Here is a 25,298-nt window from a genome sequence, read left to right as displayed (position 1 = left end):
AGAGCCATATTATATTTTTTAACACTGAATACAACTAAATGCGTGCATTTTTTAGGTAAGACCAACATTTTTAGAGTATAGTAAGTGTCTAATTCTTTTTAATAACATTGTTATTTCTTGAAAAGGTGCAGTAGAAAACGGATGGAGGGATTAAAATGAATGAGAATGTTTTATATTTTGAACGTTATTTTTAATCTCGTGATTACCAGCGGAATTATTTATTACTTATCGTGTTAAGCAATGTCAGCTAAGAATTATCTGAGAGCCAGATGCATTCATCAAAAGAGCCACATCTGGCTCTAGAGCCATTGGTTCCCTACCCCTGTTCTAGAGGGTCAAGTTTGAACTATCTCTCGGTGTTCCGCCAAAGCCGAGAGCCATCACTAAAACATCCAATCCCATTTTATTTGTGAATCGGACTGTTTCAGCAATCTTTTGAAGTGAAAAATGTTGGAAATTAGATCTGTATGTGTGAGGATCCCCGTGCGCTGTGCTCTTGAAAATTAATAACCAGACCATAGATGTTGTCCATAGACGTCCTATCAATGACTATGAACAAAATCTCAGATTCGACTAAAAAAAAATCCTCAATTATACTAGAGATGTCCAATAATGGCTTTTTTGCCGATATTCTGATATTGTCCAACTCTTAATTACCGATTCCGACATCAACCGATACCGATATATACAGTCGTGGAATCAACACATTATTGTGCCTAATTTTGTTGTGATGCCCCGCTGGATGCACTAAACAATTTAACAAGGTTTTCCAAAATAAATCAACTCAAGTTATGGAAAAAAAAAATGCCAAAATGGCACTGGCATATTTATTTTTAAAGTCACAAAGTGCATTTTTTTAACATGCCTCAAAACAGCAGCTTGGAATTTGGGACATGCTCTCCCTGAGAGAGCATGAGGAGGTTGAGCTGGGCGGGGTTGGGGTGTATATTGTAGCGTCCTGGAAGAGTTAGTGCTGGAAGGGGTTCTGGGTATTTGTTCTGTTATGTTTATGTTGTTTTACGGTACGGATGTTCTCCCGAAATGTGTTTGTCATTCTTGTTTGGTGTGGGTTCACAGTGTGGCGCATATTTGTAACAGTGTTAAAGTTGTTTATACGGGCACCCTCAGTGTGACCTGTATGGCTGTTGACCAAGTATGCTTGCATTCGCTTGTGTGTGTGTGAAAAGCCACAGATATTATGTGATTGGGCCAGCAAGCAAAGACTGTGCCTTTAAGGCAGGGGTCTCAAACATGTTATTTTGCGGCCCGCACTTTGATATGACAATTTAATGTTGGTGCGGCTCGCGAGTTTAATATGAACGGCGCTTGACAGCGTCAAACTTGTCATCGTTCCCAACCTTCCCGCAAGTCCCCTGACTTTCAGGGCATCCATTCTTATGAATTTACTGCCGATTTTTCTCATTCAACATTATTCAGGGGATGCCATAATGTCACTGTCAATAGCGCCTTCTACATCCTATACAGACAGCGTGCAAGCCTATTAATATGTTAAATCTAGCTGTGCTATAGCAAGACATTTTTGATCAACAGGTACACAGGTCACACTGAGGGTGGCCGTAAAATAAACTTTAACACTGTTACAAATATGTGCCAGACTGTGAACCCACACCAAACCAGAATAAACACATTTCAGGAGAACATCCGCACCGTAATACAACATAAACACAACATAACTAATACCCAGAATCCCATGCAGCCCCGACTCTTCCAGGATACAAAATTCCCACCCCCGCTACCACCAACCCCCCACACCCATAACCTCCCTACTTGCGTTGGTTGAGGTGGTGTATATAATAGCCCGGGAGAGTTAGGGCTGCAAGGTGTTCTGGGTATTTGTTTTCTTTTGTTTAAGTTGAGTTAGGGTGCGGATGTTCTCCCAAAATGTGTTTTGTCATTCTGGTTTGGTGTGGGTTCACAGTGTGGCGCATATTTGTAACAGTGTTAAAGTTGTTTATACGGCCACCCTCAGTGTGACCTGTATGGCTGTTGATCAAGTACGTCTTGCACCCACTAACGTTCTGTACAGGTCTCACATAATATGATACATAGCTGTCTTTTTAGTTACGTGATGTTAAGGTGTGCACGATGACAAGCTGTAGATATGTAGTCCTCTTATTGAGAATGCGCAAACTCCTGGGAGTACGTGAAGGTATGCCAAGGCACAAACGAGATTTATCAAAACATTTCCAAACAAATAGCAGCAATTCATAAATACCCAATAAATATATTTATTAACACTTCAACAACATATGAATATAGGTTCATAAACTGTGAAAATATATGCAAAAATGCAATATTCAGTATACACAGCTAAATTTTTTTGTGGACATGTTCCATAAATATTGATTTTAAAGATTTCTTTTTTTGTGAAGAAATGTTGAGAATTAAGTTCATGAATCCAGATGGATCTCTATTACAATCCCCAAAGTTGGCACTTTAAGTTGATGATTACTTCCATGTGTAGAAATCTTTATTTATAATTGAATTACTTGTCTATTTTTTAACATGTTTTTTAGTTATTTTTATATATTTTTTTCCAAAGAGTTCAAGAAAGACCACTACAAATGAGCAATATTTTGCACTGTTATACAATTTAATAAATCAGAAACTGATGACATAGCGCTGTATTTTACTTCTTTATCTATTTTCTTTCAACCAAAAATGCTTTGTTCTGATTAGGGGGTACTTGAATTAAAAAATGTTCACAGGGGGTACATCGCTGAAAAAAGGTTGAGAACCACTGTTGTAGATGACGTTAAAGGCAGTGCAGTCACAGCAGCCCTTAATAATGTCGCCGGGTGAAAATTCGGACAAATTTGGGAGAATGGTTGCACCGGTAGATTGTCGGGAGGTGCACTGAAATTCAGGAGTCTCCCGGAAAAATCGTGAGGATTGGCAAGGATGTTGCTAGGGAGGGAAAGCCATTCATAGAAGGTGAATTCATTAAAAAGTGCAAGTTAGATTTTTTAAGAAATATTTTCTTGCGGCCCAGCCTCAGCCAGTTTCTGCATCCAGTGGCCACCAAGTAAATTGAGTTTGAGACCCCTGAGTTAGACAGTCTTTCATGCGGTCTGCAGTACAGATGACTTCAATTTCCCAACAGGAAGTTCCTAGTGGGGGTTCTGTCGCTTGTCTTTTCACAAATATATGTTTCATTTGAGGGAAAAGACAGTAAAAATCAGAGGTGTACACTTGCAACGCACTACATTCACTCTGTTGAATTGAACTTTTTGGATGGATTATTTGATGATTTATGTGGACCCCGACTTAAACAAGTTGAAAACGTATTCGGGTGTTACCATTTAGTGGTCAATTGTACGGAATATGTACTGTACTGTGCAATCTATTAATAAAAGTTTCAATCAATCAATCAATCAAAAAGATTGTATTTGAAAGAGTTATTTTAATGCAACATGCTTTTTACTTTTTGACTGTTTTTGTGATTTTACATTGAGTTTCATTCCAATTGCTATATTTATTTACAAAACCCAAAACCAGTGAAGTCGGCACGGTGTGTAATTGGTAAATAAAAACAGAATACAATGATTTGCAAAACCTTTTCAACTTATATTCAATTAAATAAACTGCAAAGACAAGATATTTAATGTTCGAGTTGAGAAACTTATTTTATTTTTGCAAATAATCATTAACTTAGAATTTAATGGTAGCAACACATTGCAAAAAAGTTGGCACAGGGGCATTTTTACCAGTGTTACATGGCCTTTCCGTATAACAACACTCAGTAAACGTTTGGGAACTGAGGAGACCAATTTTTGAAGTTTTTCAGGTGGAATTCTTTCCCATTCTTGTTTGATGTATAGCTTAAGTCATACATGCCAACCCTCCCGATTTTCCCGGGAGACTCCCGAATTTCAATGCCTCTCCCGAAAATCTCCCGGGGCAATCATTCTCCCGAAATTCTCCCAATTTCCACCCGGACAAAAATATTGGGGTCGTGTCTTAAAGGCACTCCCTTTAGCGTCCTCTACAACCTGTCGTCACGTCCGCTTTTCCTCCATACAAACAGCATACCAGCCCTGTCACACAATGTATGCGGCTTCTACACATACACACAAGGGAATGCAAGGCATACTTGATCAACAGCCATACAGGTAACACTGAGGGTGGCCATATGAACAACTTTAACCCCCCTTACTATTATGCGCCACACTGTGAACCCACACCAAACAAGAATGACAGACACATTTTGGGAGAACATTCGCACCTTAACACAACATAAACACATCACAACACATACTCGGAAGCCCTTGCAGCACTAAATATACCTGGACGCTACAATATACACCCCAGCTTCCACCAAACCCCCCAGCATCTCCCGAATTCGGAGGTCTCAAGGTTGGCAAGTATGCTTAAGTTGTTCAACAGTCTGGGGACTCCGTTGTGGTATTGTAGGCTTCATATTGCACCACATATTTTCAATATTGAAACCAATAATGCACTTTTTGGTGGTCCCCTTTATTTACAAAAGTACTGAAAAATACTGAAAGTATCGAAGTACCGGTACCAAAATATTGTATCGGGACAACACTTTTGATTGATTGATTGAAACTTTTATTAGTGGATTGCACAGTACAGTACATATTACGTACAATTGACCACTAAATGGTAACACCCGGATAAGTTTTTCAACTTGTTTAAGTCGTGGTTCACGTTAATCAATTCATGGTAAGTACACGATATCAGTTTTCATGCAAAACTTTAATCACTGTTGTTTTATTTCATACAATAATTGGTGCATTTCAGACACAAAGTCTGCTGTCCTGTGTTCAGGGACCCAAACCTGGCAAAATCTGTGTTGCCGACGAAGCAAACCTAGGACTTTTGGGATGTGCAGATAGGCTAAGAGGGAGGCTGCGCAGGCTACGCAACGTGAGAGTATACACCAGGCTTGGCTCGTTTTTTAAGTGTTTTTTCATTGAAAATTTACTCTAACTCAAGTATTTACTCGGATTACTACTTTATACTTTTACTTGAGTGATTACTTTAAAGCAGAGGTTTTCAAACGTATGCCCCGAGGGCCGGGTCAGGCCCGCTAACAGGTTTTATCTGGCCCGCGGGTTGAGTTTGCAGAGTATAAAAATGTACCTGAAATTTTTGAATGAAAGAAACTGCTGTTTTATATGTCTCCACTGGATGTCGCCATAGCAATTCTTTGTATCTTTGTAGATGATGCTACATATGTACAAAATAAACCACATGATGTTAGTGCATCAGTCGAGGAACATGATCAAACTACATAGATAACATCCTGTATTTTGTTTTTTAAACATATATTATTTATCTGGATACTTTGAAAATGAACACCAATGACTGATGAACATCATCACATAATTTATTCAGAAAATATAAATAACGACAAAGTATATATACTATTAACCCATCTATCCATCCATTTTCTACTGCTTGTCCCTTTCGGGGTCGCGGGGGTGCTGGAGCCTCTCAGCTGCATTCGGGTGGAAGGCGGGGTACATCCTGGACAAGTCGCCCCTTCATCACAGAGCCAACACAGATAGACAGACAACATTCACACTCACATTCACACACTAGGGCCAATTTAGTGTTGCCAATCAACCTATCCCCAGGTGCATGTTTTTGGCGGTTATTAGGAAGCCGGAGTACCCGGAGGTAACCCACGCAGTCACGGGAGAACATGCAAACTCCACACACAAAGATACAGAGCCCGGAATTGAACCCAGGACTACTCAGGAACTTCGTATTGTGAGGCAGGCGCACTAACCCCCTCCCCCACCGTGCTGCCTATATACTATTAACCGCTACAGGTAATTGTAAAAAAAACAAAAAAAACAACGACATTGGATTTGTATAATTTCAGAATGTTCTTGTTCCATTTCTAAACGAGGAAAACCATCTGAAGTTGTCTTTATTTTTAAGTTAACGTGCCGTGATTTCACCACTTGGGAGTAAATTTTTCTCCATGTGGCCCCCGATCTAAAATGAGTTTGCCACCCCTGCTTTAAGGTTTATTGGCGCTCTGTACTTCTCCCTATGTCCGTGTACACTACAGCGGCATTTAAAAAAAAAAAGTCATACATTTTACTTTTTGAAACCAATACCAAATATTTCCGATATTACATTTCAAAGCATTTATCAGCTCGATATTATCGGACAGCTCTACTAATTACACTTATCAGGTATTTGCGCCTGCACCTTGAGGCACATTTTTTTCCTAGTATAAAGGTCACCTAGATAAAAAAGAAAAAACCTTTAAAATGAACCATAGTGTTGACCCTTCACCGTTGTGTTATTGTACACAGCTCTCGTGCAATAACAATGCACGCATTTAAGCCGTAATGTAACACGCCACCATAAAGCTGCAATATATGCTAGATCCAGTCCAACGTTATGCAAGCAATACGAACCAAAAACGCTTCCAGCGGCCATCATTAAAGAAATCCTTATATTTTCTATATGTGGCCCCGATTTTAAAAACATCGTATTCTGCATCTTCCTTTGCGGTCTTTACTGCATTTTTGCCAAGAACAAAGTGGCCTTCGAACACAACCACCGGAAAACTGAAAGCCACTAATGAGAGCACAAGGAGACACCTTGCACTGAAGTCTTGCAGCTTGTGAAAACCACAATTCTAGTAATTAATAGCACTCTGTTCTGAACAATTCTCTATAACCTACTAAATTGGGGATGAAACCTAAAAGACAGAGTAAGACATACAGCACTTAGCTGATTGGTGGACAGAAACTTATCACCCCCCCTCCCAAGAAGACAAAACACTTATTTTGACCTCTTCCAGTCAACAACCACATGCCAAGAAGTCTGGCTGTCCTCCATTGCTCCCGTTTGTTTACTGCGACATTGTTCTGCTCTGATGTCCCTCTATCTGCTCTGCTACTACAGTTATCAGCGTCCTTTCCAACCAAAACACTGTTCCAAACAGTACTGTACCCGAACTAATGTTGTTTTTTTCTACGAACGGTACAAAAGGGACATAGCATGTGTATGGTCCTTTTATCCAAGAAACCTTTGAGGGCAGCAAAGCATTTACAGCTAAGGCAATGACAACAAGGTAAGCAAACAATAACATTAGTGCTAACCAATACGAGATTGGTCGACTTACCGTATTTCCTTGAATTGCCGCCGAGGCGCTAATTAATTTAAAACCTCTTCTCACCACTCTTCTTACCAAAGGCATGCAGTAAAAATTTGAGTGTGATGTAAGGATACCATCATGAAAAGCACATTTAATAATAAAAACGTTATTATGGTCTTACCTTTACTTTTAAATATAATCCATGCCAGCGCCTTCTGATCAAAAGCATCAATAACTTGTTTATAAAAGTCTTCCTTATCTTTCTTCAGTTTTAAAAGTCTCGATGGAGATCTTCCTTTATTACCTCCTGCTTCGATTGAAATTCCAATTTAGAAAACGGTTTTATTTTAATAAACACACGCTGTTCACTCTTGCTGGTCCAGTTCATGGTCGGTCGGTGTGTAGCCATAGCGCGCTCTCGTTTGGGTTGCTCCCGACGTGCAGACCGCTGCTATCAGTTAGCTCGGCTCCTCACGGGCGACGACAGAATTATCCTCGGTCAACTCCCCCTCTCGTTCTGCTCCGTGGGTGATCTCTTTATCCCACCGCTGCCACCAGAAAGTGTTATTGTATAAATAATACACTGGGTATTTAGGGCTGGAACATGCTTTATTTCAGCCCGGTTGTTTGCATAGCCAGCATAGGTGTTACATCCTAAAAGGTCCGTCGTGCACCCGCCGCGTCATATCTGTCCCAGCTCATATAACGTCACTCATTTCACCTCTCCTGCAGCAGAGTAGTCGCAAGAAGGATCACTAGCGCCCTCTACCACCAGGAGGCGGGAGTTATTTAATGACTCATATTTGACACACGCAGTTACGGTATTGTGACGATCTCAAGTCGTCGTCTTGCGGGTTCCCAGGACCACCAAGGAAGGACATGGCTTAAGCAGTTCGACTTTGTTTATTTTTCAATAAAACCTCAGTCCAGGTCGCTCTTCCGCTCCTCCTCTCCGCTCGCTCGCCGTCTCCTCCCCGCCATCTTGGTCCGGGCTCCAGCGGGCCCTGCCTGTCTGTCGGACCGTCGGCTCCACCCCTCCACAGGTACCGGCATATCAATAAAACATAGCTGCTTACTGTTCTTTTTAGCATACCAGTATTCAATAGCTTAGACCTTAAATCCTACTGAATAGCTCTTAATCTTCTTCCCTTTATGCGATTTCAAATTACCGGTATTGAAATCAGCCTCCTCCATTTTGAAAATGATGACAAGGGAAGTGTCACTCATGACGTCACGAGTTTGACCCGGCAGTAATACTATAAGCATGCGCTAATTATTTTGCGAAGCGAGTTTGACCCGGCAGTAATTCAAAGTGGCGCATACTATACGCCTGGCGGCAATTCAAGGAAATACGTTAGTTGACGTAATTGACCGTGAAAATTAGTCAATTGCAATTTTCTTGGTCGATGCATCGTTTCACCGTTTACTGGGAGCCACGTTAACTAGCAAGCTAGAGTGTAAAGCAGCAAAACAACAGAGTAAGGACTTAATCAGAAGTGTGTGTTACAGTGGAGAGTAACCAGCTATGAACGGGAAATTATCAGGGAGATTAATATGAATAAGCGTCAGTAAGTGAAAATAACACAACGACCCTAAGTAACATTATTTAGCATTGTTACAGTATGTGTCAGCAGCCGAAGAAAGATATATAGTAACCTGTAACCTGTTTTATTGTGGTTTGATATAATGTAACAAATTCCTCGGACAATAAGGCGCACTTGAAATCATTTTCATGTTCTCAAAACTCGACAATGCGCCTTATAAGGCGCACTTGAAATCATTTCATGTTCTCAAAACTCGACAATGCGCCTTATAACCCGGTGCGATTAATGTACGGAATAATTTTGGTTGCGCTTACCGACCTCAAAACTATTTTATTTGGTAAATGGCAACATTTACCAAACTATATCCTTAATAGAGATGTCCGATAATAAAGGACTGTCGATCAATAGTTAAAAATTTAATATCGGAAATTATCAGTATTGGTTTCAAAAAGTAAAATGTATGACTTTTTAAAACTCCACCGTGTACACGGACGTAGGGAGAAGTACAAAACGCCAATAAACCTTAAAGTCCCTTTGCGTGCCGGCCCAACCACATAATATCTTCGGATTTTCACACACACAGCCATACAGGTCACACTGAGGGTGGCCGTATAAACAAGTTTAACACGGTTACAAATATGCGCCACGCTGTGAACCCACACCAAACAAAACACATTTCGGGAGAACATCCGCACCGTAACACAACATAAACACAACAGAACAAATACCCAGAACCCCTTGCAGCACTAACTTTTCCGGGACACTACAATATTCACCACCCCGCTACCCCCCCGCCCCAACTTAACCCCGCCCACCTCAACCTCCTCATGCTCTCTCAGGGAGAGCATGTCCAAATTCCTAGCTGCTGTTTTGAGGCATGTTAAAAAAAAAAAATGAACTTTGTGACTTTAATAATAAATATGGCAGTGCCATGTTAGCATTTTTTCTTTCCATAACTTATGTTGATTTATTTTAGAAAACCTTGTTACATTGTTCAATGCATCCAGTGGGGCATTACAACACAATTAGGCATAATAATGTGTTAATTCCACTTTATATATCGGTAATTAAGAGTTGGACAATATCGGAATAACGGATATCGGGAAAAAAGCCATTATCGGACATCTCTAATCCTTTTGAAATGAGGCTGTAATATATATGCCGTGTTTCCCATAATTTTATATATTTCGGGTGGGCAGTGTTTTCATCAAAGGGCGGTTTTCAATCACGGTTTTATGATCAATTCAATTGAAAACGGTGGTAGTCATAGTCGGGAGCTTTACCGTGGTTTATCGTTAATACCATTTTCTTGTTGCGTCCCTACATTGCAGCAGGTCAAGTAGATTTCTTACAAGTAGTATTTCCACTGGGGAGTTGAATAACAAGGCTAAAAATTGTACACATTGAGCAAGAGGTGACAAAAAAGGTGACGAAAAAAAATGTCAAGCACTTTGCTTGCTTGAAACAGAAGAATAAGGGCTTAGTTCTTTTAACATAAGTGTAGATGAAACAAGGTTACAGCGGGTAGTAAGCAGCTCGTAACAGTAAATTTAGAAAAAAAGATTTATAAGAGTTTACAGAGAGAATAATATTCGAGCAACTCTTCTGCTCTATTTGTGTCAAAGCCATGTGTACATGTAAGGGGAGGGTGGATCGATCCATTAATTGCTGGTCTTAATACCAAGGGTACTGTCAATACATTAACGATACTAATAATTAAATCAAAATTATTTTCACAAAATAATTTTTTTGCCTTTTTGGTAATGTTTTCAAGACCAGAGTGATTTTGAGAGCACAAACCAAACAATTTAAATGAGTAGCAGATGGCAGTTTTTGCTTTTCTTTAGTTATTGTGTAGTATTGACTTTATTTTTCTTGAACAATTGTCTACAATAAAATGGAATAATAAAATATTTCAAATATTTAGGTGATATGTCTAGTTACGTAGCTTTTTCTGCGATTAAAATGTGAAAAAAGCAGAAACATTCAGTGACCTTAAATGATTTAAAGTAAATAGTATTCTTATCAGTATTGGTGTAGTGAGTCTTATTCTGCGTTGTGTAGTTTTTTTGTTACACTAAAGACACTCCACCATTCCGTCGTTTCATCATTTATTGGCCACCTGTGTTGGAAACACGAAACACATACACTGGTCTCTACTTTCTGGCGGACTGATACCTCCTCATCAAAAGTCAGAAAGAAGAGAAAATAAACAATATTCATTCATATAAAAATAATAATTTCAAACAGTCGACGCTCTTAACAAATATGGGCATAAGAAAAATACTTGAAACAACACATCATTTATACCTACGACATTAATGCTTTAACTTTTAAAGTATTCTGAACGTTTAGAAAGAATATTTAGACCAAGAAACACGGAGTAGTCAAGAACTATTACCTCTTCCTCAAAAGTCCGAAAGAAGAGGAAGTAAATATCCCCAAAAAAAGCAAAGTCACTTCCCGCAATTGTTCAAAATAAAACCAATACTTCAAAATAAAAGATAACACCCTGTCTTGTTCATAATATAGCACAACAACATCACACTATTACATTGGTATGGCCAATACTGCCGCTGTAACAACTACACAGTATTGTATCTATAGCTATAAATATGTAGTATGTGGCGACTTGTCCAGCGTGTACGCCGCCTTCTGCCCGAAATGCAGCTGAGATAAGCACCAGCACCCCCCGCGACACCGAAACGGAAAAAGCGGTAGAAAATGGATGAATGGACCAACTACTGGTTCACTTCCTAAAAACTAAGGTGGTTTTATACTTCCTTTTTCAAATCATATAATCAATAGCACTCGCCAAACATATAGAAAAAAAAAATCCAACAAATAACCATTCGAAAACCGCCAGTGATACTCTGTTTACATCTCGTGACTTAAATATTAACCAAGTATTGGTGATAATGTTATTATAAACACTAACGCAGACAAACTATGTATAGGGGCGCCATGATCACTAGCGTGTGTCCCTATGTTTACATCATCGGGTGGTCTGCTGCTTCCTCGCTCCCTCCAAATTTATTGCAGATCATAGATCATGCATTTCACCTTCTTTTTGACAGCCATTTAAGACTCAGAAATGTCCAAAACGACATTAAAAGACACTTGGTCACCCCCGTTTTTCCGTGAGGATTATGAGACCTTCTTCACCTAAATTGGAATATATGAAGATCCCAGCAGTTGGCATCCTAATGACAGCAGACATTGTAAAGTAAGTGATTGTTTATTATGTTTGCTGGCTCTGATAGTCTACAGTAAAGAAGAAAAAAATCTAACTTAGTGATGCATTTTTTAAATTAATGCGCCGTGTATGAATAAAATGAGCAAAATACATAAATAGTAAATGTTAATATAAATGCGGCCATTACTACATTACATATATACTTCCATCATGTATATAAAAACCCTAATGCAGGTGTCGGGTGTTTTTTAGGGCTTTTTCGGCGGAATTGTGCGGCTCCCACAGGTTGCAAATTTTTGATGGCATTTGTGGAGGGGGGCGTGGCCTACGGGCTTTCCGCGAAACGGGGTGTACAAGGACCGGCCTCGAAGACAGCAACAGGTGAATATACGTAAATATTGAATATTATTATAAATACGGCCTTTACTACAATACATATATATTTCCATTATGTATATAAAAACCTTAATGGAGGTGTCGGTTGTTTTTTTGGGGCTTTGTCGGCGGAATTGTGCGGCTCCCACAGGTTGCAAATTTTTGATAGCATTTGTGGAGGGAGGCGTGGCCTGCGGTCCTGCCGCGGAACGGGGTGTGCAAGGACCGGCCTCGAAAAAAGCAACAAGTGAATATACGTAAATATTGAATATTATTATAAATGCAGCCGTTACTACATAACATATATACTTCCATCATGTATATAAAATCCCTAATGCAGGTGTCGCGGTTCTTTTTAGGGCTTTGTCGGTGGAATTGTGCGGCTCCCACAGGTTGCGAATTTTTGATGGCATTTGTGGAGGGGTGTGTGGCCTGCGGCCTTGCCGCAAAACGGGGTGTACAAGGACCAGCCTCGAAGACAGCAACAGGTGAATATACGTAAATATTGAATATTATTATAAATACGGCCTTTACTACTATACATATATACGTCCATCACATATACAAAAACCTTAATGGAGGTGTCGGGTGTTTTTTTAGGGCTTTGTCGGCGGAATTGTGCGGCTCCCACAGGTTGCAAATTTTATATAGCATTTGTGGAGGGAGGCGTGGCCTGCGGTCCTGCCGCGGAACGGGGTGTGCAAGGACCGGCCTCGAAAACAGCAACAAGTGAATATACGTAAATATTTAATATTATTATAAATGCGGCTGTTACTACATTACATATATACTTCCAAAGGCATGATAGGTTGATTGGCAACACTAAATTGGCCCTAGTTTGTGAATGTGAGTGTGAATGTTGTCTTGTCTTATCTGTGTTGGCCCTGTGATGAGATGGCGACTTGTCCAGGGTGTAGCCGAGATAGGCACCAGCGTCCCGTGACCCCAAAAAGAATAAGCGGTAGAAAATGGATGGATGGATGGATATATACTTCCATCATGTATATAAAAACCTTAATAGAGGTGTCGAGTGTTTTTTTAGGGCTTTGTCGGCGGAATTGTGCAGCTCCGAAGGTTGCAAATTTTTGATCGCATTTGTGGCAGGAGGCGTGGCCTGCCGTGGAACGGGATGTGACAGGACTGGCCTTTAAGACAGCAACAGGTGAGTAGATGGCCCAGGTGGGCTTTGTCATCGAATCACCTTTCGCCCTTATTAGCAGCAGCCGGACCAAGAAACAAGGGGGAGTTGCAGTTAAGAGCTGGAGAGAGAGAAAGATGCACGCCTGAAACAGACTGCTGAAAAGCAATCCAGACTGTTGTGTCAAAATAAAAGAATACATTCAAACTGTCTACCGGGCTCACGGAAGATCTAACTAACTCAGGAGAACCATCACGGCAGAGAGATGTTTACAGCATTCATTTTAATATTTAGAATGCAAAAAAAAAAAAAAAAAATCTATCGTCTTGTAGGCAAAATTCCCAAAAAATTGCAGCTCGCTTACAACCCCCAGCTGATTAGATGTACGACCTTGCCGTGTCTGCTTTTGCACTAAAAGCAACAAAAGCTGCTATAGTTGAGTGTCTGTCAGTGAAAAATTAAGTCGTCCTTGTAGATAAGAGCAGAAGAATATAGTACAACACAACATAGCACTGGGCTATAAAACAGACACACAAACAAATCAGTCGCTGTAAATTAGATTTAGTTTCTTGTTGTTTGCAGTCCTATGTATCGCTAACGTAATTAGTTGCTGGTGTAAAATATAATTTGCTCCGGGTCTCACACAGGCTATTAATCTCCTCAAGCCAATTCACAGTAACCGTGGTCTTTTTTTTTTCCTTTTTTTTATTTTTATTGATGGCTTCTTCCAAGTGCAAGAGCATTTCTTTGTCCGGACTTTGTCAAACCAAAGCCTGTGTGTTGTTTTTCTTTTTTTGTTGTTGTTTTTTTACTCATTTTTGGCTGTGTCACATCCATCTGTGTTTTGATCTTGCCTGCCTTCCTCCCTCCCTGTACAGTCTGCAGACGCCATGTACAGTAGCTGCTCTGCCACTATAGATAAGCACCATTCCTGTCAGCCAGAAATCAAAATCAACCAACTGCCTTTTTTTTTTTTTTCCCAAAGAACATTTGACGGAAAGAAAGAAAACATGGGAAGTGTGGGTGGACATCACATCAAGTGGTTTGACATCAAACCTGCATCCCTAACAGTCACTTCAGACCAGGGAGAGGAGGCGACCTTCTCAGATTTCATTCTCTTATTTTCCCCCTCTCTCTTTCCCAGAACATGTGAGTAATTAGAGCAGTTCCAGCACACACACACACTTGCCCTTTTTTTTGTAGCGGAAGTGCTTCATTAAATGTCGCTGCAAACATCACTGTCATCACTTCGACTGTAGGAGTGAAGGAAGGGGTGTGCTTGTGCAAGTGATAAATGGGTGTGTGTGCACATCACATGGCCACACAATATGTCATGATTTCATGTTATTCATGTGTCATGTAATGTTGTGGTGTCGTATTTTATTTTTTATCATATCGTACATGTGAGTGTGAATGTTGTCTGTGTTGGCCCTGCGATAACGAGGCGACTTGTCCAGGGTGTACAAGCCTTCCGCCAATATGCACCCCCCGCGACTCCGACAGGGACAAGCGGTAGAACATGGATGGATGTATTGTGTGCTATTTTTATTTGAAAATGTAATTTTACTGCCTTTTTTTTTTTTTTACATAATGGACAGGGGACTACACATGAAAACTAGCCTTCTGGCTCATTCTGGCTTTTTTTTTAACCATGTGCAGTCATGTGTTTTTGTGAAACTGCATTGTCCCCTTTGAAATAAACTAACGTGTCATTAACATGTTCATATTTGTACTCAATTGCATTGTCACTTATTTTAGATCAATGTTGATGCTGAGCAAAATGCAAAACAATCCATGCATTTTCAGCCATTTAAGGCAAAAGTACAACAAAAAAATGCAAAACAATGCATGCATCCATCCATCCATGTTCTACTGCTTGTCCCTTTTGGGGTCGCGGGGGGTGCTGGAGCCTATTTCAGCTGCATTCGGGTGGAAGGTTGGGTGCACCTTGGACAAGTCGCCACCTCATCACAGGGCCAACACAGATAGACAGACAACATTCACACTCACACACTAGGGCCAATATAGTGTTGCCAATATTGCTATCTCCATGCATTTTCAGCCTTTTAAGACAAAAGTACTAAAAAAATGCAAAACAATGCATGCATTTTCAGCCGTTTAAGGCAAAAGTACTAAAAAATTTCAAAAGAATGCATGCATTTTCAGCCATTTTAGGCAAAAGTACTGACAAATGCAAAATAATGCATGTATTTTAAGCTATTTAAGGCAAAAGTACTCAAAATGATAGAACACATGCATTTTCAGCCATTTAAGGCAATAGTACAAACAAATGTAAACAAATGCTTGCATTTTCAGCCATTTTAGGCAAAAGTACTAAAAAAATGCAAAATGATGCATGTTTTTTCAGCCATTTAAGGCAATAGTACAAAAAAATGCTAACCAATGCATGCATTTTCAGCCCTTTAAGACAAAAGTACTAAAAAATGCAAAACATCGCATGTATTTTCAGCCATTTCAGGCAAAAGTACTAAAACAAAATGCAAAACATGCATTTTCAGGCATTTAAGACAAAAATACTCAAACAAAATGCAAAATAACACATGCATTTTCAGGCATTTTTAAGGCAAAAGTACTGAAAACAAAATGCAAAACAACACGTGCATTTTCAGCCATTTAAGGCAAAAGTACTAAAAAATGCAAAATAATGCTTTTATTTTCAGCCATTTAAGTCTAAAGTACTCAAACAAAATGCAAAACAACACATGCATTTTCAGCCATTTAAGGCAATAGTACAAACAAATGCAAACCAATGCGTGCATTTTCAGACATTTTAGGCAAAAGTACAAAAAAATGCAAAATAATGCTTTTCTTTTTTAAGCCATTTAAGGCAAAAGTACTCAAACAAAATGCAAAACAACATGCATTTTCAGCCATTTAAGGCAAAAGTACAAAGAAATGCAAACCAAATGTATGCATTTTCAGCCATTTAAGGCAAAAGTACTAACAACAATGCATGCATGTTCAGCCATTTAAGGCAATAGTACGAAAACATGCATGCATGTTCAGCCATTTAAGATAATAGTACAAACAAATGCAAAACAATACATGCCTTTTCAGCCATTTAAGGCAATAGTACAAAGAAATGCAAACCAAATGTATGCATTTTAAGCCATTTAAGTTAAAAGTACAAAGAAATGCAAACCAAATGTATGCATTTTCAGCCATTTAAGGCAAAAGTACTAAAAACAATGCATGCTTGTTCAGCCATTTAAGGCAATAGTACAAAAAAAATGCATGCATGTACAGCCATTTAAGACAACAGTACAAACAAATGCAAACCAATGCATGCATTTTCAGCCATTTAAGCCAGAAGTACTAAAAACCATGCATGCATGTTCAACCATTTAAGACAATAGTACAAAGAAATGCAAAACAATGCATGCATTTTCAGCCATTTAAGGCAAAAGTACTAAAAACAATGCATGCATGTTCAGCCATTTAGGGCAATAGTAAAAAAAATGCATGCATGTTCAGCCATTTAAGGCAATAGTACAAACAAATGCAAACCATCCATCCATCCATCCATTTCCTACCGCTTATTCCCAATTAATGCATTTTCAGCCATTTAAGGCAAAAGTACTAAAAACAATGCATGCTTGTTCAGCCATTTAAGGCAATAGTACAAAAAAAATGCATGCATGTACAGCCATTTAAGACAACAGTACAAACAAATGCAAACCAATGCATGCATTTTCAGCCATTTAAGCCAGAAGTACTAAAAACCATGCATGCATGTTCAACCATTTAAGACAATAGTACAAAGAAATGCAAAACAATGCATGCATTTTCAGCCATTTAAGGCAAAAGTACTAAAAACAATGCATGCATGTTCAGCCATTTAGGGCAATAGTAAAAAAAATGCATGCATGTTCAGCCATTTAAGGCAATAGTACAAACAAATGCAAACCATCCATCCATCCATCCATTTCCTACCGCTTATTCCCAATTAATGCATTTTCAGCCATTTAAGGCAAAAGTACTAAAACCCATGCATGCATGTTCAGCCATTTAAGGCAATAGTACAAACAAATGCAAAACAATACCTGCATTTTCGGCCATTTAAGGCAATAGTACAAAGAAATGCAAAACAATACCTGCATTTTCGGCCATTTAAGGCAATAGTACAAAGAAATGCAAACCAAAGGTATGCATTTTCAGCTATTTAAGGCAAAAGTACTAAAAACAATGCATGCATGTTCAGCCATTTAAGGCAATAGTACAAACAAATGCATACCATCCATCCATCCATCCATTTCCTACCGCTTATTCCCAATGAATGCATTTTCAGCCATTTAAGGCAAAAGTACTAACAACAATACATGCATGTTCAGCCGTTTAAGGCAATAGTTCACAAAAAATGCAAAAAAAATATGCATGCATGTTCAGCCATTTAAGACAATAGTACAAAACAATGCAAACCAATGCATGCATTTTCAGCCATTTAAGGCAAACGTAATAAAAACCATGCATGCATGTTCAAGCAATTAAGGCAATAGTACAAAAAAATGCAAACCAATGCATGCATTTTGAGACATTTAAGGCAAAAGTACTAAAAACCATGCATGCATGTTCAGCCATTTAAGGCAATAGTACAAACAAATGCAAACCATCCATCCATCCATCCATTTCCTACCGCTTATTCCCAATTAATGCATTTTCAGCCATTTAAGGCAAAAGTACTAAAAACCATGCATGCATGTTCAAGCAATTAAGGAAATAGTACAAAAAATGCAAACCAATGCATGCATTTTGAGACAATTAAGGCAAAAGTACTAAAAAACCATGCATGTTCAGCCATTTAAGACAAAAGTACTAAAAACCATGCATGCATGTTCAGCCATTTAAGACAATAGTACAAACAAATGCAAACCAATAAAAGCATGTTCAACCATTTAAGGCAAAAGTACAAGAAAAACCAACACTACTCTCCATCGACCCCGTCCAAAGTTCTGCAAGAAACCCGAACCCAAAGCACTTCCACAACGCCCATGATTGGACCACTTCGCCCCCCACTTCCCGGCACCGTCCCCCGATCCATGCAAGCAGCTTCTTACCGTCGGAGACCTTGAAACGACGACGGCCACGACATGCGCGATTTCTTCAGCCCGGGTCGGTGTCCCGTGTCCACGGCGTAAGTCCTGTCCATGTTGAGGGGGCTGAGGTACCGCTCGGTGTCGGAGAAGCCTCGCTGTCTCACTCGCTGCTGGTTCCTGCGCACTAGGAGCGTGTGGTGCAGCGGGGAGAGAGCAGCCTGGTTCTGCTGCTGCTGCTGCTGCTGCTGCTGCTGCTGCCTCCACAGATGTTTGGGCGCCTTCGCACTCACGCCGGCGGCGGACGCGGAGGACGGCGTGCCCACTTTGCCACTCACGGGCTCCATCGCCCCCTACTTTACGTCCCAAAAAATGTCTTAAACAGAGTTTACTTAAGCAAACTTGAACTGGTGTTGCTGCATTTAACCTGAGGTACAACGCATCCATGTAGTGTCCATGTGGAAGTTTCCCGTGTCACGGAAGTGTAGTTTCCCCACGCCCACTCCCGCCAGGTGCTGTGTCACATGTTGGGTCCGGTGCAGGACCAGCCCTAAAATGCACGTCCACAACTTTGACAAGCATCCACTCCTTCTGTTCGCACACCCCCTCCAGTCCTGTGCAGGAGGAACATTAGGCAGCAAATATATAAAGAGCAGGATTGCGCATTAAACATGAGAGACCCACCCAGGGCACCTCCCAGTCCCGGTGAATCCCCGCAAGAAGTGCACAAGGTGCGGGAGTGGGCAGACGTCTTGATTTACCAGCCCACGGTGTCACATTATATTAACAACCTCCTAAAATGGAACAAACTACATAATAAGGTTGGTTAAAGATATTTATGTAAATGACATTTGTATAGCAATTTTCTCTAGTGACTCAAAGGGAAACCCATTATCTACAAACCCCGTTTCCATATGAGTTGGGAAATGTTGTTAGATGTAAATATAAACAGAATACAGTGATTTGCAAGTCATTTTCAACCCATATTCAGTTGAATATGCTACAGAGACAACATATTTGATATTCAAACTGATAATGATTGCAAATAATCATTAACTGTAGAATTTGATGCCAGCAACACGTGACAAAGAAGTTGGGAAAGGTGGTAATAAATACTGATAAAGTTAACAAATGCTCATCAAACACTTATTTGGAACATCCCACAGGTGTGCAGGCTAATTGGGAACAGGTGAGTGCCATGATTGGGTATAAAAACAGCTTCCCAAAAAACGCTCAGTCTTTCACAAGAAAGGATGGGGCGAGGTACACCCTTTTGTTCACAACTGCGTTTAAGAACAACGTTTCTCAAAGTGCCATTACAAGAAATTTAGGGATTTCAACATCTGCAGTCCATAATATCATCAAAAGGTGCAGAGAATCTGGTGAAATCACTCCATGTAAGCGGCATGGCCGGAAACCAACATTGAATGACCGTGACCTTCGATTCCTCAGACGGCACTGTATCCAAAATTGACATCAATCTCTAAAGGATATCACCACATGGGCTCAGGAACACTTCAGAAAACCACTGTCACTAAATACAGTTTGTCGCTACATCTGTAAATGCAAGTTAAAGCTCTACTATGCAAAGGGAAAGCCATTTATCAACAACATCCAAAAACGCCGCCGGCTTCTCTGGGCCCGAGATCATCTAAGATGGACTGATGCAAAGTGGAAAAGTGTTCTGTGGTCTGACGGGTCCACATTTCAAATTGTTTTTGGAAATATTCGACATCGTGTCATCGGGACCAAAGGGGAAGCAAACCATCCAGACTGTTATCGACGCAAAGTTCAAAAGCCAGCATCTGTGATGGTATGGGGGTGCATTAGTCCCCAAGGCATGGGTAACTTACACATCTGTGAAGGCACCATTATTGCTGAAAGGTACATACAGGTTTTGGAACAACATATGCTGCCATCTAAACGCCGTCTTTTTCATGGACGCCCCTGCTTATTTCAGCAAGACAAAGCCAAGCCACATTCAGCACGTGTTACAACAGCGTGGCTTCGTAAAAAAAAGAGTGCGGGTACTTTCCTGGCCCGCCTGCAGTCCAGACCTGTCTCCCATCGAATGTGTGGCGCATTATGAAGCGTAAAATATGACAGCAGAGATCCCGGACTGTTGAACCACTGAAGCTCCACATAAAACAAGAATGGGAAAGAATTCCACTTTCAAAGCTTCAACAATTATTTTCCTCAGTTCCCAAACGTTTATTGAGTGTTGTTAAAAGAAAAGGTGATGTAACACAGTGGTGAACATGCCCTTTCCCAACTACTTTGGCACGTGTTGCAGCCATGAAATTCTAAGTTAATTATTATTTGCAAAAAAATAAAGTATACGAGTTTGAACATCCAATATCTTGTTTTTGTAGTGCATTCAATTGAATATGGGTTGAAAATAATTTGCAAATCATTGTATTCTGTTTTTATTTACATCTAACACAATTTCCCAACTCAAATGGAAACGGGTTTTGTAAGTCAGTGGTTCTCAAATGGGGATACGCGTAACCCTGGGGGTACTTGAAGGTATGCCAAGGGGTACGTGAGATTTTTAAAATATATTCTAAAAATAGCAACAATTCAAAAATCCTTTATAAATATATTTATTGAATAATACTTCAACAAAATATTAAAGTAAGTGCATAAACTGTGAAAAGAAATGCAACAATGCAATATTCAAAGTTGACGGACAGATTTTTTTGAGGACATAAATGTTAAAGATTTCTTTTTTCGTGAAAAAATGTTTAGAATTAAGTTCATGAATCCAGATGGATCTCTATTACAATCCCCAAAGAGGGCACTTTAAGTTGATGATTACTTCTATGTGTAGAAATATTTATTTATAATTGAATCACTTATTTATTTTTCAACAAGTTTTTAGTTATTTGTATATCTTTTTTTCTAAATGGTTAAAAAAAGACCATTACAAATGAGCAATATTTTGCACTGTTATACAATTTAATAAATCAAAAACTGATGACATAGTGCTGTATTTTACTTCTTTATCTCTTTTTTTCAACCAAAAATGCTTTGCTCTGATTAGGGGGTACTTGAATTAAAAAAATGTTCACAGGTGATGTTCAGTGATGTTCACATCACTGAAAAAAGGTTGAGAACCACTGATCTAAGTTATATTTAAACCAGCATAGGAGCAGGTGGGTAAAGTGTTTTGCCCAAGGACACTGGCAGTGACTAGGATGGCAGAAGCGGGGATCAAACCTGCAACCCTCAAGTTGCTGGCACAGCCACTCTACCAACCAAGCTATACCGCCCAATTTGTAAAAATGTATTTTTAATTTCTTTATTTAATTTAATTTCTTTTTTTTAAATGCATGCCCTTATTACAGCCTTTTTAAAGTTTTTATAGCTAATTTTTATTACCTATTCTGTGTTTTATGTGTCCTTATGTTGCACGATTGCACCAAGAAAAATTCCTAGTTTGTGAACCCGTTCTTACGGAGCCCCTAAAGCAGGGGTCCGGAACCTTTTTGGCTGAGACAGCCATGAAAGCCAAATATTTTAAAGTGTATTTCCGTGAGAGCTGTACAATATTTTATAACACTAAATACAACTAAATGTGCGCATTTTTAAGTAAGACCAACATTTTTAGATTATAATAAGTCTCTTATTCTTTTTAATAACATAGTTATTCTGAAGTTAACCAATAATAATTAAAATACGATGGATTATTCCCTTTTGGGGTCGCGGGGGGTGCTGGCGCCTATCTCAGCTACAACCGGGCGGAAGCCAGGGTGTACCCCGCCTTCCGCCCGGTTGTAGCTGAGATAGGCGCCAGCACCCCCCGCGACCCCAAAAGGGAATAAGCGGTAGAAAATGGATGGATGGATGGATGGATTAAGGATGCATGGATTAAGATGCATGAGAATGTTTTATATTCTGAACGTTACTTTTAACACTGATTACAAACGAAATTATTCATTACTTATCGTGTTAAGCAATGTGAGCTAAGATTTATCTGAGAGCCAGGTGCAGTCATCAAAAGAGCCACATTTGGCTCTAGAGCCTTAGGTTCCCTACCTCTGCCCTAAAGGGACATGAGGAAACACGCAAAAGTTTCTCGTGAGCACAAAAAACATATAAAGTCGCGATCAAAAAATTACATACATTTGTGAATAACATAATGTGATGGCTGCCTTGAGTTTCCAATTATTTCTACAACTCTTTTTTTTTGTGATAGAGTGATTGGAGCACATACTTGTTGGTCACAAAAACATTCATGAAGTTTGGTTCTTTTATGAATTTATTATGGGTCTACTGAAAATGTGACCAAATCTACTGGGTCAAAAGTATACATACAGACATGGCATGACATCACATGGACAAAGATGAGACCTTCTGGAGGAAAGTTCTGTGGTCAGATGATACAAAAATTGAGCTGTTTGGCCACAATACTCAGCAATATTTTTGGAGGAGAAAAGGTGAGGCATTTAAAGGGGAACATTATCACAATTTCAAAAGGGTTAAAAACAATAAAAATCAGTTCCCAGTGGCATGTTGTATTTTTTTAATTTTTTTTCAAAATGTTACCGGTCTCCGAATATCCCTAAAAAAAGCTTTAAAGTGCTTGATTTTCGCTATTTGCGATGCCACTATCCATTTCCCTGTGACGTCATACAGTGTTGCCAATGTAAACAAACAATGGCGAAAAGCACAGCAAGATATAGCGACATTAGCTCGGATTCAGACACGGATTTCAGCGGCTTAAGCGATTCAACAGATTACGCATGTATTGAAACAGATGGTTGTAGTATTAAAGTATTGAAGAAGAAACTGAAGCTATTGAGCGAATAGCTATTGACGCTATTCATAGCCATAGCATTGCCGAATAGCTGCGTTAGCATCGCCGGTAAAATGTGCGGACCAAACGATCAGGACTTTCGCATCTTGTGACACTGGAGCAACTTAAATCCGTCAATTGGTAAGTGTTTTTTTCGCATTAAATGTGGGTGTAAGGAAACGGAATATAGTTGCAAATGCATCTACAGGTTATCCATACATCTCTGTGCCATGTCTGCTTTAGCACCGCCGGTAAATAGCATGTTAGCATCGATTAGCGTAGCATGTTAGCATCGATTAGCTGGCAGTCAACATCAACAAAACTCACCTTTGTGATTACTGTGACTTCATCGTTACAAATGCATCTGCAGGTTATCGATACATCTCTATGCCATGTCTGCTTTAGCACCGCCGGTAAATAGCATGTTAGCGTCGATTAGCGTAGCATGTTAGCATTGATTAACTGGCAGTCACGCCGCGACCAAATATGTCTGATTAGCAAATAAGTCAACATCAACAAAACTCACCTTTGTGATTTCGTCGAATTTATCATTGCAAATGCATCTGCAGGCTATCCATACATCTCTGTGCCATGTCTGTCATCACCGGTAAAATGTGGAGCCACTTTGGTACATTCAACGGGGGTCTGGCGCAGACACTTTCGCATCCTCGGGCCAGTGGTGCAACTTGAATCCCTCCCTGTTAGTGTTGTTACACCCTCCGACAACACACCGACGAGGCATGATGTCTCCAAGGTTCCAAAAAATAGTCGAAAAAACGGAAAATAACAGAGCTGAGACCCAATGTTTACAATGGGTTGAAAATTAAAATGGCGGCTGTATTACCTCGGCGACGTCACATTCTGACGTCATCCCCTCCAGAGCGATAAACAGAAAGGCGTTTAATTTGCCAAAATTCACCCATTTAGAGTTCGGAAATCGGTTAAAAAAATATATGGTCTTTTTTCTGTACCATCAAGGTATATATTGACGCTTACATAGGTCTGTTGATAATGTTCCCCTTTAATCCCAGGAACACCAATCCTACCGTCAAGCATGGTGGTGGTAGTATTATGCTCTGGGCCTGTTTTGCTGCCAATGAAACTGGTGCTTTACAGAGAGTAAATGGTACGATGAAAAAGGAGGATTACCTCCAAATTCTCCAGAACAACCTAAAATCATCAGCCCAGAGGTTGGGTCTTGGGCACAGTTGGGTGTTCCAACAGGACAATGACCCCAAACACATGTCAAAAGTGGTAAAGAAATTGCTAAATCAGGCTAGAATTAAGGTTTTAGAATGGCCTTCCCAAAGTCCTGACTTAAATGTGTGGACAATGCTGAAGAAACAAGTCCATGTCAGAAAACCAACAAATTTAGCTGAACTGCACCAATTTTGTCAAGAGGAGTGGTCAAAAATTCAATCAGAAGCTTGTGAATGGCTACCAAAAGCGCCTTATTGCAGTGAAACTTGCCAAGGGACATGTAACCAAATATTAACATTGCTGTATTTATACTTTTGACCCAGCAGATTTGGTCACATTTTCAGTAGACCCATAATAAATTCATAAAAGAACCAAACTTCATGAATGTTCAACAAGTATGTGCTCCAATCACTCTATCACAAAAAATAAGAGTTGTAGAAATGATTGGAAACTCAAGGCAGCAAATGACAATATGTTCTTTACAAGTGTATGTAAACTTTTGATCACAACTGTAGGTACACAGGGGAAAATAATTAGATTAGTTTCTTGTGCTCAAGGATCTTGTGCTCATCTCGTGCGCACGAGAAGTTTTTGCGTGCGCACAAGATACATATCTACAAAAAAATAATTCCCCCATGTCCCTTTAGGGACTAAATAGTCTGGTGTGCCGTGGGAGATAATGAAAATACACCTAACTGGTCCAAAAAATATTTTTGAAAATCAATAGTTATAATCTGCAAACAATGCGCCGTTGTTGAGTGTCTGTGCTGTGTAGAGTTCGGCAGAGTAACCATGTAATACTCCATATCAGTAGGTGGCAGCAGGTAGTTCATTGCTTTGTAGAAGTCGGAACGCGTCGGGTGAGACGAGGATGGTTTTTTGGGTGAG

The 25,298-nt window shown here is 39.7% G+C and overlaps 1 protein-coding gene across 2 annotated transcripts in view; it reads right to left on the bottom strand.

Annotated features, from left to right (window-relative positions):
- Nucleotides 1–25,298, bottom strand: part of pde4d (phosphodiesterase 4D, cAMP-specific) — a 494,959-nt gene that overhangs the window by 434,825 nt on the left and 34,836 nt on the right. Inside the window, exon 1 of one of the 2 annotated variants that reach the window (XM_061900776.1) lies at nt 18,437–18,980. The exons of the other annotated variant lie outside the window; for it this stretch is intronic. Within the exon in view, the coding sequence (XP_061756760.1) occupies nt 18,437–18,759 (323 nt within the window). The 5' untranslated portion in view covers nt 18,760–18,980. Of the gene's footprint in view, nt 1–18,436; nt 18,981–25,298 lie in introns of those variants that run through there. 2 annotated transcript variants of the gene reach the window in all.

This window comes from Nerophis ophidion, linkage group LG01, assembly GCF_033978795.1.
Source record: "Nerophis ophidion isolate RoL-2023_Sa linkage group LG01, RoL_Noph_v1.0, whole genome shotgun sequence".
Classification (NCBI taxonomy): domain Eukaryota; kingdom Metazoa; phylum Chordata; class Actinopteri; order Syngnathiformes; family Syngnathidae; genus Nerophis; species Nerophis ophidion.
Note: the sequence above shows the minus strand (reverse complement) of the source record. Positions and strands in the feature narration are given on the sequence as shown.